The sequence below is a fragment of the Petromyzon marinus genome, chromosome 1, assembly GCF_048934315.1.
Source record: "Petromyzon marinus isolate PM22_M1 ecotype Great Lakes invasive population chromosome 1, UKy_Petmar_22M1.pri1.0, whole genome shotgun sequence".
Taxonomy (NCBI): Eukaryota; Metazoa; Chordata; class Hyperoartia; order Petromyzontiformes; family Petromyzontidae; genus Petromyzon; species Petromyzon marinus.
Genome location: NC_133667.1, coordinates 26,772,296 through 26,786,517, shown reverse-complemented (window position 1 = coordinate 26,786,517; position 14,222 = coordinate 26,772,296). Strand labels below are relative to the sequence as shown.

General features: G+C 46.7%; 1 protein-coding gene across 2 annotated transcripts in view; it reads right to left on the bottom strand.

Annotated features, from left to right (window-relative positions):
- LOC116939017 (ras GTPase-activating-like protein IQGAP1) overlaps positions 1 to 14,222 on the bottom strand; it is a 117,891-nt gene that overhangs the window by 61,165 nt on the left and 42,504 nt on the right. For both annotated transcript variants that reach the window (XM_032946888.2, XM_032946879.2), the window contains exons 17-23: positions 13,981 to 14,157; positions 11,950 to 12,101; positions 8,142 to 8,312; positions 6,434 to 6,517; positions 5,841 to 5,912; positions 3,878 to 3,947; positions 711 to 919 (exon numbers count right to left, since the gene is read on the bottom strand). In XM_032946888.2, the coding sequence (XP_032802779.2) occupies positions 711 to 919; positions 3,878 to 3,947; positions 5,841 to 5,912; positions 6,434 to 6,517; positions 8,142 to 8,312; positions 11,950 to 12,101; positions 13,981 to 14,157 (935 nt within the window). The remainder of the gene's footprint in view (positions 1 to 710; positions 920 to 3,877; positions 3,948 to 5,840; positions 5,913 to 6,433; positions 6,518 to 8,141; positions 8,313 to 11,949; positions 12,102 to 13,980; positions 14,158 to 14,222) is intronic.

The following is a 14,222-nucleotide window of genomic DNA, read 5'->3' as shown; positions in this document are numbered from 1 at the left end:
TAATGTTGCATTACTGTTAAAGACCTTCCCTATTAAAAACCGGTCACATCGGTCAAAGGTTTTGCCGAATACTTGAAAACACATTTCAAACAGCCTTTGGCCACGTGAGGCTGATACCACATTGAAATGGCCTGCTAACTATTTATCCTTCAGTGCAAGCATCTTAGCCGCACTAATCAGGTACAAGAGGAGAAGATGATCTGCCAACACTTCCGTCACTTGCAAGAGGCCCCTATGACCAGTGGCAGACCTCTGACCAACGTGCGTGTGTTCATGTGTGACCACAAAGGAAATTTTAAAGTCCTATTCGGGCCTCAATAAGTCATCTGATGGTAAACAGGGAGAGAGAAAAAAACCCACATCACAACATCGCCCCTACAGGCATACAGAATCAGAATAAGTATTTATAGTGGAGGAATCTGATGAGCTATTAAGCTCTTTTGAATGTGCAAACGGCTAAGTGTTTTTATATATGTTGAACTTCTTTCGCACCATATGTAGCCAACTGTGCTAAGCAGAGGTGCAAGGGAAGGACAACAAACTACACACAAAAATCTATTTTAAAAAAATGCAATCTAGATTTAAAAGTGCACAGCTCCAGTAGCTTCCTAATATCAGATGGAAGGCGTTCCAGATGGCCGCAGAAATGCATGTAAAAAGCGCTGCATTTGCGGTGACCGTCTTTGTTCAACGTGAAAGCGGCCAGAGACCTGCAGGGTGATGCGGTTCTTGACAAGCAGCCCGATCTTGATGTCCATGGTGTTGAGGTCCTGCTCGAGCTGCTGGTTGGAGCGAATCGTGGTGACGACCTCCTCGCGCAGCCGCATGATCTCCAGCTCCTCCTGGATGTCCAAGTCACTCTGCTCCAGCAGATGCACGAACTTGCGCAGCACAGGCAGCGGAGGGTTGCTGGCGCCGACTGCAACGGGAGCGTAGGAACAGTTAAGAGCAGAAAGAAAAGCGGAGTGGCAAGGTGCCTCAGAGGGATCATATTAGATACTCCAGGGCGAACTGACACTTCCGAGCCCCTGGTCTCAGCTGAGTCAACCAATGTCTGTTCAAACAAATCAAAACCAAATCATCAATAGTCATGTATGTATGTATGTTGAATGTCTTTCGCACCGTACATAGCCAACCTTCCAAATCTGAGGTGAGAGAAAGGACAACAAACTAAACACAAAAAGCAGTTCTAATGAAATTAATGTCCAAACTAGATTGGAAAGTGCATAGCTCCAGTGGCTTTCTCATATCGAAAGGAAGAGCGTTCCAGACTGCCGCAGAAGCGCATCTGAAAGGCCTGCCCAAGGCATCACCATCTCGTACGGTTTGACGATGCGACAATATATACCTTAAACCTATACGTGAGCTGATATCATTGTTCAATCCATACGGCCATCATCCCTTCTAGCTATTAAACTGCCCAAGTCCACCGACTTTTCTAAGCAGTCATTATTGAATCTCTCGAGCACCTACATTCTCTCTCATCCATGTGTTCCTCTTTCTCTCTCTCGGTGCAATGCCAAGCATGTAACGCACCATGCTCATTAACAATATTGTCCAGATATGGCATAGAGATCAGAAACATTGACAGAGAGAATAGGACAAAAGCCGCAAAAATATGCAATATTTCCTTGATAAATTTAGCATTGTATATTCATTTAATTTATTCATCACGCATAGTCAGCCATTGTATAGCTCTGAGGAAAGAAATATCTGATTGATTGCCATGTGACAAATACGTTTTACAAGACATGTGTCACCCAGTGTGGATAAGAGGCTTACTGAACACAATTAGGAAGTGCCTCTCACGTCATCTTGCAGAGGCCGTTTTATGACAAGACGCGGGAGTTGACAACTCATTGGAGAAGTTGCTGATGAAAAATTAACTTGTCTCATGGAATGATGCTAGCATTGCAATTGGATGTCATCATTTATGTGATACGTATTTATGGCTTTCTCTCAGATCAAAATAGAATTGTTAAAATAATGCAGTTTTCTGTTTACCGATTTTAATATATGTTATACTACAGTACATACATTTTTCCGTCTGATTTTGATCATGAGGAAGTGATATTGTCGTTGATGATGAAAATGAAGAAGTGATATTGTTGATGATGACACTCATGTGATATTGTTGATGATGATGATAATATACATCTGCGTCTGGCTATAAGTGTCATATGGATGAGATGGTGCTGTAACAGGGGAACGGAAGGACGAAATGGAGCTTAGGTGGCCAGCCGAGGGCCACACACATTCAAACACAGGCTTACCCACTAATCCAGCTGATCCTTATACAGTATTCCATCGTTATTCACGAAATTGCTATCCACGATTCTGACTATCCGCAAATCGCATCTGGAACTCGACACGACGACTGCATTGAAAGAAAGAAAGTGATGAGCTAAAGTGATGAGAGAGAATGTGATGCGAGAAAATTATGAGATAAAGTGATGAGATAATTGTTACTACAACCTTCTACTGCGTAACATCATAATAATTTAAGGTAAGTTCATTTATCATATATTTATTTTTATTTACTTTAAGTTTATTACAACAAATGTTTTTGTGTTATGATAATCTTCATGTATTTAATAGCTTATGTATGTATTTCTTTAAGGTAATTCATTAAAAAATATATATACGTTTTCGTAGGCCAATATCATTATCCGTGAAATGTGCTATTCACGGGCATCTCCGGAACTTATCTCTCGTGAATAATGAGGGAATACCATACACGTTAACACCCCCTTTGGCCTTCCGTGCCGTGAACTTTTTGTTAGTAGCTCCACTTCAGAAATCATAAGGTAAGCAAACAATGCAATTCACATTTAGTTGCATCTGATCGAGATGCGACATATTATTTGGCACTCTTCATCTCCGTTCCTGCTGGAAAGTGTTCACACCGATTTCCATGGCAGTAAAAGGCGTGACGAAGTTCAATTCGGCGGCCAGATTAATCGCAATATAAAGTGTCAGGTGTGGCATTGCCGTAAAACTATTAAATTAATAGAGGTGTAACAACCTCCATTCCCCCATGACAATGCCATGTCAATATTTATTTATTTCTAAAATTCACATTGCGGTGCATGATAGCAGCTCTAGTGGCTGATGGTGGTGACATGAGCCTGTTCCAATAATGTGTACGCATTGAAACATATCAATTCTTATAAATACGATTCCACGCATGTATTCACGAGCTTCAGAGTCAATATGAATCAATGCCCTATAATTCCAACAAAAACACCCTTTGTAATAATAGAATGTTTTTTTGCCAGGAGTAGGCCTGTGCTATTTTACCAAGACTAGCTAGACAAGTGAACAGAACGAGACATTTATATTGTGACCAGAAGGAACCTGAAACCTATGGTATTGATGATGGCCTATGCATGACCTATGACCTGTGATTTTAAAAAAACTGCAACCAAAATTTCCCCATGATAACTTTATGGCATTGAGAAAAATTGCAGGCATTGGCGTCCGGGCTGAGGCCATCAACCTGCTCTGCACGACAGCCAGGTGTAATCACCAGCACCCCTATGGAAAGGGAACTGTTTACTCATGCTGTATTGATAATGTAATGTTTGCAGCGCCATGGACAATAAAGCATCCATGAAGGCCAACGCAGCACACGAGGAGGTGGGTGGCTAGCATCACGCCTGACCGCCTTTATCTCCCCAGTGGCGATGTTGACACACTCCACCAGGTACTCATTGGAGGCCTAATCGAACTAGGTAAGGCCCAGAACTGGTTCAGTTAATCGCCACTGGTTGTTGGGCGTGAGCAGCAATCGAACTCAGGCCGCTAGGTTCAGAGTGCAACCCGCTAACTACCGCACCACCGTTCCCCAAGAGAAGAGGCACAACTGCATACTCACTCAGTATTCTGTAGTCATCCCTCGCCTTGTTGGCACGCAAGAAGGCTTGAATCTTCACTATTTCTGGTATCTGAAAATGACAGGCAGAAATTCGCAAACAAATCATCATTAGAGCATGATATATTCACAGCTGGAAAAAGGCTTCCGCAAGCTTCACCAACTCTCATCTAGCAACAACACAAGGACATCATTTCATCACTCCATCTCTGCGGTATGTGTCATGTCAGGAGTGTTCGTTTCCTTGGCTGCCACTCCCTCGTGAGTTCTCGATCACCAGCCGTCGTTGAACCATCATGCGAACTGCAGTCATCGTCGCAGCAGCGGCTCTTCGCTAACCATCGAACAAAGACGGTCAACTGCATCGCGCGCTTTCAGATGCACTTCTGCGGCCATCTGGAACGCTCTTCCTTCCGATGTCAGAAAGCCACTGTCGATATGCACCTTTAAATCTCGATTGAAAACGAATTTCTTTATAACTGTTTTTTAGTGTTTAGTTTGTTGTCCTTCCCCCACACCTCCGATTAGCACGGTTGTCTACGTATGGTGCGAAAGAAGTTCAACATGTATACGTACATCCCTTACAGCAACGTGCCCAGCCGAAGCCTACTTAATTTTATGAACAGTCAATACGATATCCCTGACTTTGTGTATGTCCTCGAATGCACGTCCTAAAACAACGTCCACAGACATGTGCTCTTTGTGGGTCTCTGTGTTATTCCCAGAAGCCACCACTCAATGCACCTTTTTTACAGTCGCCAAATTCACAAAAAATATGTCAGTCTGCTGACTTTAAAAAGATTATAAAACATCGACACATAACATTTTAAGAAAGAAAAAAACCCTTTTGGCAATGATCACATCTATTGATTATTATCTTAACCACTAATTAATTAAAATAAGACAGGAAGCCCAATGACTGAGCTTTCTTGTGAAGTGGCAAATTAATCGAGACATAATTTTTACATGTGAGATGAAAACCAGAGTGCCCGGAGAAACCCGAACACATAGAACAGGGATAACACAACACAGAGTCTTCACAGATAGCTCGACAAGTGACTCGCTCTTACTGCCTCGTGAAGACGCCCTCATAGCCCTGCAGTTGGCTGTCTCACATTCGTGATAACCTCTGTGTCACCCCCCAGAGTTGGCGATTACCAAATCTCATCAGATATCAGACGAAAAGCTTGGATGAGCCTGGTTAGCACGTGGATGGGACACTGCCAGGCCGGATCAGGTTTTATAGACTTAGGCTGCAAGGAAGACAGGAGATGGGAATACGGAAATTGATTCTCGAACATGTTTTGCGCAGAGCTTAGAGTGTTCTCCCCTCATCTGCATGGCCAAACATCCCAATGTAGGAGTCTCATGAAAGAGGGTCTTGAGACTCAATGAGGTTTTCCTGGGGTATTTCTATTTATGTATCTATATTAATAACATGTTATATTACAGGGATGCTCAACCATAAACCCACCTGATCAAAGGACGTTTCTGTGGTGGACATCCACTGCAGAGGTGGAGCGATAAAATCTGCTTTAGTGCAGAGAGCTAAAAGGGATCGCTGCATCGCGAGACCATGAGAGACGGAAATGGACCGGGTAGAACTTCATCCAGCTTGAATAGATCACAGCTGACGATGATGATGACCACACTAAAACTAAACTATGTTTTGAGCCGCATAAGCTCTTTTTCAGAAGTGACCTGGCTATCACAAATGATAGCTCAAAGAAGTGGCTTATCGCGTGAAAATGTATCGCAGACAAATTCTCTGAACGCGCGTTCATTCTAAATGTGGAGGGGAGAAAAAATCCACGCAACGAGGAAAACATGCAAACTAAATATATGGGCGTCAGGGTCGAAATTGAACCCACGGCCTCCTGTATACCAGGCGAGGTGATTAACATCTCGCCACCGCGGCGTCCACTAAACGAACTTTACATCACTAGGTACTGCACTCCGTACTCACGTGGTCTTGGAAGAACTGGAGGCGCGCGCGGTAGCGCTTGGCAGCAAGCCACATCCGCACCCACGCCTGGATCTGTACACATAAATGCGGACACGGGGCGGTGGGGTGGGCAAACGCACAAACGTCACCATTGCAGGGGTTAGGGCGACAAAACTTTCGCCACCCCCCGCCCCGCATTGTACCACCGAGAGAAGGAGAACCATTGGCATAAATCTTTGGTTCTTTCGGTAAAATCACGTAGGTATAAAATAAAATAAATTAAATCACGACGTTCCGGGCGCAACACAAGCATCCGTCATCAGGTGGGACAGCACAACAAGAAACAATTGCTGAAGCGCCCGAAACGTCGTGATTTAGTTTATTTTATTTTATACCTACGTCACTTTACCGAAAGAACCAAAGAGTATGGATCCCTGCAGTCACGAAAACGCCAAATCTAGATTGGCAGCCGTCACTACTGAGCCGACGGAAGGGACAGACGACAATGATGATGAATGGCAGACACGAAGGAATCGGAGGGTCCACTCTTACCACCACCACCACCAACCCAGATAAACCCGCACGCTGAGAACCGTCGGAGCCTTGAGCATCACCTTTATGGCTGCTGGCGTGTTGTCACGGAGCAGCTGCAGCCGTGCGCGGAAGACCTTCCGCTGTTTGCATCCTCGCCAGTAGGCCTGAGAGTGACAACATAAGCACACGGCTCACGCCGGAGCACCACGGACGTTGATCGTGGAACAACACCGCACACAGGCACCGTATACGATGTGCTCTGATATATTACTCACGGGCATGATATGCAATGAAGACTGATATGTCTTGGACAGGTACAATATACACACAGACACGATACACATTGACAATTAAGTTTCAGGCACAATATGTCTATCATTGGGGGAGCGGCGGTGCAATTGTTAGCGCAATGGACTATGAAGCTGACAACCTGGATTCGATTCCCGGCCACCGCTAACATCATGGACAAGTGGTATCTCAACAAGTCCTGGGCGCTACCCCCTGAATCAACCCGCACTGACCAGCATGGTGAAGTATATTCGACCCCCATGGCCAACGTGGTAGGAGAAGGCCTTTATCCAGCAATGGATTGACATTATTACTCCACAGGATCAAGGCACATTGTACATTCGATTGCCTTGATTATGACAGGCACCGTCCAAGTCAATTTGACCGGTGCTGACAGTTTTGCTGAGCATGCAGATTTTTGGTAAAGACACCATGAATGTTAACATGTAAAATAATATTAACAATGCATAATTTAGGATTACAACTTAAAACTGCCATGTGTTGCATATAACTCTTCCTTTTGATATTAGGACGCCACTGGAGATATGCACTTTTAAACCTAGATTGAAAACAAATTTCTTTAGAACTGCTTTTAGTGTTTGGTTTGTTATCCTTCCCCCTACACCTCCGATTAGCATGCGTGGCTACGTATGGTGTGAAAGAAGTTCAACACACATACATTGCAAATTCATATATTTAAAAGTCCCTAGTGAGTTAACAAACGAATTGGGTATTGACTCACCTCATCATCCCTTAGGGGTCGGGAAAATAATAAAAAATATATATTAACCAGCAGTACAATGGCTGGACCCCCACCATGGCAATGTCGAATTTATTCCACCGGCTCATGGATCACAATTTAGTGTATCACCCCACACTAATTTCAGTGGAAAAATATAAAACTTTCTGATGTGAGAAAACATAATTCAGACAGCTTAAAAATAAGGTACATTGCAATCACCAACATACTTTTACCAGCCTTCTGTCCAGCCACTACTGGACGAGGCCACCCCCCCAAGCCATTTCAGTGATAAGGGCTATTTCACGATACCTTACCACGCTTCACAAAACGGCTGTATGAGCATAACTTGACAAAAGATAACTTTTGAACTGGCCCTTGCCAAAGGAATGTGAAATGGTGAGCAGTGTCCAAGGACCTCCACAGGAGAATCACGCCAAACAGCTGCTCGTTATTTAGAGCACAGTTGCACATCGGTAAGCTGTGTCAGCAAAGGGCAGGGCAAATAAATCCACATTTGTACTGTTCTAAAGCTTCAACTGCTATGCTCCCCGCCTTCACCAAACCCACGACATCCGGCGTTCGTGAATTACGGTCAAACAGCCACCGCTGTGTGGGAAGACCCTCATCCACAGCGGCGGACGGACCAAAGGTGCCCCCGAAAGTGTACATGTGCACCGCTCTGGTTTGGCTGCAGTCACACAGTGGCAGGAGTAGCGGTGGAAGGCTGTGCGTGGTTGCTACTGGGTTTTCCGCCGCACCTGCACAGTGGTGATGGCCGGTTGCTGGTTGGTGAGGAATTCCCGGCGGGCGACGAGAGCGCGGCGCACCAGGTACCCGCGTCCGCGCGCCTGGAGCTGCGCCACCAGAGCTTCGTGCGTGAGCCACAGCCGCTCACGGTTGTACACGGACGTCACGCGGCCAACCACTGCCTGCAACACCAAACGCACACGCAAAGACGAAAGGACCGTTGGGGCAAGTAGCTGTTTGCGAGCACCTATTAAGGCCAGCACGGCGCACTAGGGGATGGATTGTGGCCACAACCACGCCCGACCGCCTTCATCTCCCCAGTGTTACTCGTTGAAGTCTGAGTCAACCTAGGGGATGCCCAGCACACACACAATCGCTAGCACACGGGCACGCATACATGTGCACACGCATGCTAGCTCACAGGCACATGTGCGAAGGCACACGTGTTGTTGCTGTTGGTTACGCTACCTCGAGTAACATTAACTAACATTGCACAGGTGTACGTGCATACAAATGTACACCGCACGCACGCATCCGTGCGAACGCGCGTGCGATTGTACACGCACGCACATACACGCACACGTGCAAATGTACATGCACGCGCACGGTACACGGGCACGCATGCACAGAGGCAGGTAGCTAGACGGTGAGTCTCTAGGGGTGTGTGACACAGTGCTTCATCGGGAATCTGAAATGACGGACAAGCAGTCAAAAACAATGACGACATTTTTGTCCGAACTATGCATCGCAAAGCGAGTCCATGATTTTCATTGGAGCTGATTGAGAGTTCATTTTCAGATTGATTTGCTGCTTTCCGATCCTCATAACCAAATAAAAGGACAATCGGGTTTCCTGGGTTTTTGTGTCTCACCAAAACACAATAACTGGAGTGCGTGACATCACCAGGGATGACAATTTTGTCTTCTGATCCAAGTCACCGTATCGATAGAAAGTCGCCCACGTAAATGAAAAGCCGGTTTAAGTCTGTAATGTGAATTCACCGGCGGTGAGTTTCCCGTGTTCGGCAAAGGTGTTACTGTATTATAATAGTTGTGGTCCCTGTTCACTTTCTTATTTGCATTGGACTGAGGTCATCCATGGGCAGCGTCGAGTATTTGTGACTTTAGTTTTGTGTTTTCATGGATGCGTGTGTTAACAAGATACCCGCACACAAATGCGTGAGCTAAGCAGAACAAAACAGTTGTTTTTAAATGCCATATTGAATTTACAAAAAAAAATACATTTAGCTCTGACTTGTGATTTGAAAAAAGATTAAAAAAATAAATACAGCGCTATGTTGATATAATGTGTTTTCTGAAAAGTAAATTCTACAAATCCTGTAAAGAAATCTGGCAGATGGGACTTTATATTTTCAATGTTCCCTTTGTATTCCATCAAGGTCTCTCTTACAATGAAGACATTGTACCTCGCTGGGCATTACCTGTTTTGTACGGTTCACATAAGTGAACGCTTGATTGATGTACGAGTTTGGTTTTGTGAAATTGATGTCAATCTCATCGCGACCTGAGTTTTACACATTACAGTTGAATACCGAGATCTCACTTTGGCAGGAGAGGGCCAGGGGAGACGGGAGGGTAGTGCTGTACAAATCACACCGCAGTGCCGATGTATTTAATAACAGGTCACAGAGTTTACGTGGAATAATAAAGCCTTGTATTCCAGTGTACACAACTCATTGCTCAATGCAGTGCGGCACTTAAAGCATTTGCGGCTCACACAACACAAGCCATTGAGCGGCGCGTTATTACACAATTACAGTGCCATTTAAGGGAAATGAGCCCCTGAGAACCCAATTAACCCGCCGACGTACAAAAAGAGCCTTTCTTTCCGCGGCGACGCAGCTGCCGAACATCAGTTTATACACGGGCCAAATGCCCCGGCACTGTCATTTGTAATTGTTGTACCAATTAAAATACGAAAGGCCACGGCGTTAAATCGTAGACGCACGCGGCCGCGATACGTACGGCTCTAACGGGTACTTGTGAATGTGGCGCGCACACGTTCGGCTATTCACCTACTTACTTTATTGTGCTCCTACATGAGGTCATTCTGGCAGGGCGTCCGTGCATTCATCGCACAATACGGATGAAGCTGTGCTCTGGTTTGTTTTGGCGAGTGCCTCGCGCACATGTCGTGGGGTCGTGGGGAGTGTGAAACTGTTCTCGCGGTGGAAAAGGCGGTGGCTATGTGTCAGCTTAACGTGCCACTGAAGAGTCGCGCATACATGCACATATTACAGCCCTCATGTTAATCCACTGCTGGATGATGGCATCCCCACACCGTGTTAGCTGTGGTCGGGATTTGAGCTCAGGTTGCTGGGATATACCATGCGCGAACCCCGACACCCACCACTCCTCCCAGGGTTGTTGTTGTTATTATTATTGCGACATCATTTCAATGGGCCATCGTATACTCTACACAGGAAACCGTGGTGTTGAAATCCCCCAGCACTGGCTACAGACGTGAATCTCACGCTGCGTTTGTCCCCCTGCTGGACGCAATTCCCATGAGCTCCACGCGCAATCGGTGGGAACACAACAATCCCTCCCAGTACGCGAGCAGCACTTTACGGGAAGTCGCCAGCGACTGCCAGACGGCGGAATGTGGAATTTCCCGGGCCATGCCACGGTGTCGTCCTCTCTCCTCCCCTTCCACGTTTCCCTGCCCTGACCCTGTTCCACACAATAAGCCACTTCGATGTGCTATCCTTTGTGGCCAGGTCACTTCTGAAAAAGAGCTATATAGCTCAGTGGGCCTCGGTAAAATAAAAAAGTTTCGAGTTTATTATCTTCTTCTGCAGTTCGCGTCCGTCTGCTCGGCAGCGAGATTGGCCAGTCCCCTCGGTACCGCGTCTTCCATCGCTTTATGAACACTGCACATTCAGTATCTGCCTGCACCTCGATACGAGCGCAGTGCAAGCGGCGAGAGAGGCAGCAGTGTGGGAAGCGCACCTGTATCTCACCTGTATCTCACTTGTATCTCACCTGTATCTCACCTGTATCTCACCTGTATCTCACCTGCATCTCATTTGTATCTCACCTGCATCTCACCTGCATCTCACTTGTATCTCACCTGCATCTCACCTGTATCTCACCTGTATCTCACTTGTATCTCATTTGTATCTCACCTGTATCTCACTTGAATCTCACCTGTATCTCACCTGTATCTCACTTGAATCTCACCTGTATCTCACTTGTATCTCACCTGTATCTCACCTGTATCTCACCTGCATCTCACTTGAATCTCACCTGTATCTCATCTGTATCTCACTTGAATCTCACCTGTATCTCACTTGTATCTCACCTGTATCTCACCTGTATCTCACCTGCATCTCACTTGAATCTCACCTGTATCTCACCTGCATCTCACTTGCATCTCACTTGCATCTCACCTGTATCTCACTTGTATCCCACCTGTATCTCACCTGCATCTCACTTGAATCTCACCTGTATCTCACCTGTATCTCATCTGTATCTCACCTGTATCTCACTTGAATCTCACCTGTATCTCACCTGTATCTCACTTGTATCCCACCTGTATCTCACCTGCATCTCACTTGAATCTCACCTGTATCTCACCTGTATCTCATCTGTATCTCACCTGTATCTCACTTGAATCTCACCTGTATCTCACCTGTATCTCACTTGAATCTCATCCGTATCTCACCTCTATCTTACCTATATCTCACCTGTATCTCATCTGTATCTCATTCGAATCTCGCCTGAATCTCGCTTGTATATCATTTGAATCTCACTTGGATCTCACCTGCATCTCACTTGGATCTCACTTGCATCTCACCTGTATCTCGTCGCGGCTCAGCTGCCCCATGCTGGGCATCGCGCCCTGCGGCGCCTCCCATCTGCCCTCGCCGCTCTCCCGGTTGAAGAAGAAGTCGGAGCCGTCCCTGAGCCGGTGCCGGCTCCACGGGCCGTCGCTGCTTTCCCCCTTGGCTGCTCACCCCCCACCCCGCCCCACAGAGACCGCACAGTTAAAGAAGAAATAAAAATCCTGCATACGCGTGGATTCTGGAACGCTTTCTAATATGAGGTCGTCCTCGCAAGTACTTACATGACGATAATAGCGCCAATGTTCGCGCCACACGGATAACAATCAATGCGGGGCATGCAGTAGATGGGCTCTCATTGTTCCCGTATGCATTGGTGGGCTTCCTCCAGGTGCTCTGGTTTTCTCCCACAAAACCAAACCGACAATAATGGAACTCGACAAATATCCCAATGCAGGACCCTCCGGAAAAAGTCTTGGGACTCGGTGAGGCTTTCCTGGGTAGATAGCAAAGTTTTACTGTCATCAATTATCCACTGGGGCTGGAGCGGTGGTGCAGTGGCGAACATCACTGGTGACACATATCTGAGCCAGTCCTGGGCTACACAGATCAGTGTGGTTCAGTCTCGTGAGCCTTCGTCCAGTAGTGGATTCACAAGAGGCTGACTATTGCACCATTATCTATTTTCACTTGATCATCTATGCATGTCTATTGGCGTTGACTTGGTTCTGGTTGAAGGTGGTTTATCTGCATTGGCAACTCTCAGACAAAGCAATCGAATTTCTTCTTATTTTAGAACTGAATCTTTAATAGTTACTCTTCATTAAAACTATCAAACTATTTTTTTATTTTACCAGGTAAGGCCCACTGAGCTATATATCTATGTTTCAGAAGTGACCTGGCCACAGATGATAGCTCAACAGAGTGGCTTATCATGTGGAAATGTATAGCACCTAAATACCCCAAATGCATGTTTCTTAATGTGAAGGGAAGAACCGGAGGATCTTGAGAAAAAATCCACGCGACCGCATGGAGAAAGAACATGCAAACTCCAAATACACAGGCGTCAGGGTCAGGCTCGAACCTACGACCTCGGGCATACCAGGTGAAGGAATTAAAATCTCACCACCATGGCGCCCCCTATTGGCCATAAGCTACAGTTCCTCCTCGATTTTTCTTTGCCACTTACCTCCTGTGACATCATCTCTACTTCCCTTCATACCCCCCCCCCCATCGCCGATTCCGTTGGCCACCTACCACCACTTATAAACTTGAAAGCACCACTGCCCAAGAAGTACACAACCAAACTTGGCTGAAACCTGGCAAAAGTTCCTGGATACACTCCCACGTGTGTCCTGCTAGTGGCGTAGCTACTGGGGTGGGTTGGGATTTGAGTTTATTTGATTGTTACATCAAGCTAGTTCCCTGCCTGGCTACATTGGAAGAGATATCTGTGGTGCGTGAGCATAGCAGCAACAAAGACAAAACCATCAATGTTGCAGACTTTAGAAAATGAGTACAGGGACCTTAAGGAATGTTGCACAAGTAACAAATGCAGTATTTTACAGTTGTAAATGAAACACATGCAAAAAAGTTAGGTGCAGGTGCATGTCAGCTCCATATTATAGTCTTGTATGGACATTGTTCGATGGCTAGCCATCAAACAAAGATGGTCACCGCATTGCCTCATTTCAGATGTGCTTCTGCGGCCGTCTGGAACGCTCTTCCTACCGATATTAGGAAGCCACTGGAGCTATGCACTTTAAAACATTTTAGAACTGTTTTTGTGCTTAGTTTGTTGTCCACCTCGGATTAGCACGGTTGGCTATGTACAGTGCAAAAGAAGTTCAACATACGTACATAAACAGGCAATGCAACTGCACTGGGGTCCACAGGCTGGAGGGGCCCAGGCGCGGGGCTTCGAAAAGTGGGTCAAACTGAACGGGGTAGATAACCATTTCATTTCCTGGTGCCAGGGTCCACGGCCACCACGCCAGCACCCCCCTTTCCCTCCCCCCACCCCCCCAGGTGCGCCGCATTTTCACCTCCAGCAGCCTTCTCGCACTTGGCGTCGGAGAGCTCGAGGTGGTAAGAGGCGGTGCACTCGGGCGTCACTCCGCGCAGCGCCAGCCCCGGCGTACGCAGCAGGCCCAGCAGCGTCTCGGCCACGCCCTCACCGGTGTCCCCCAGCGCGGAGTTCACCGCCGCCACCGCCGCCGCCACTGCCACGGCACGACCGCGTTGCGCCACGTTACGCTCTCACGCCCCGTGCCGGCGGATCGGCAGG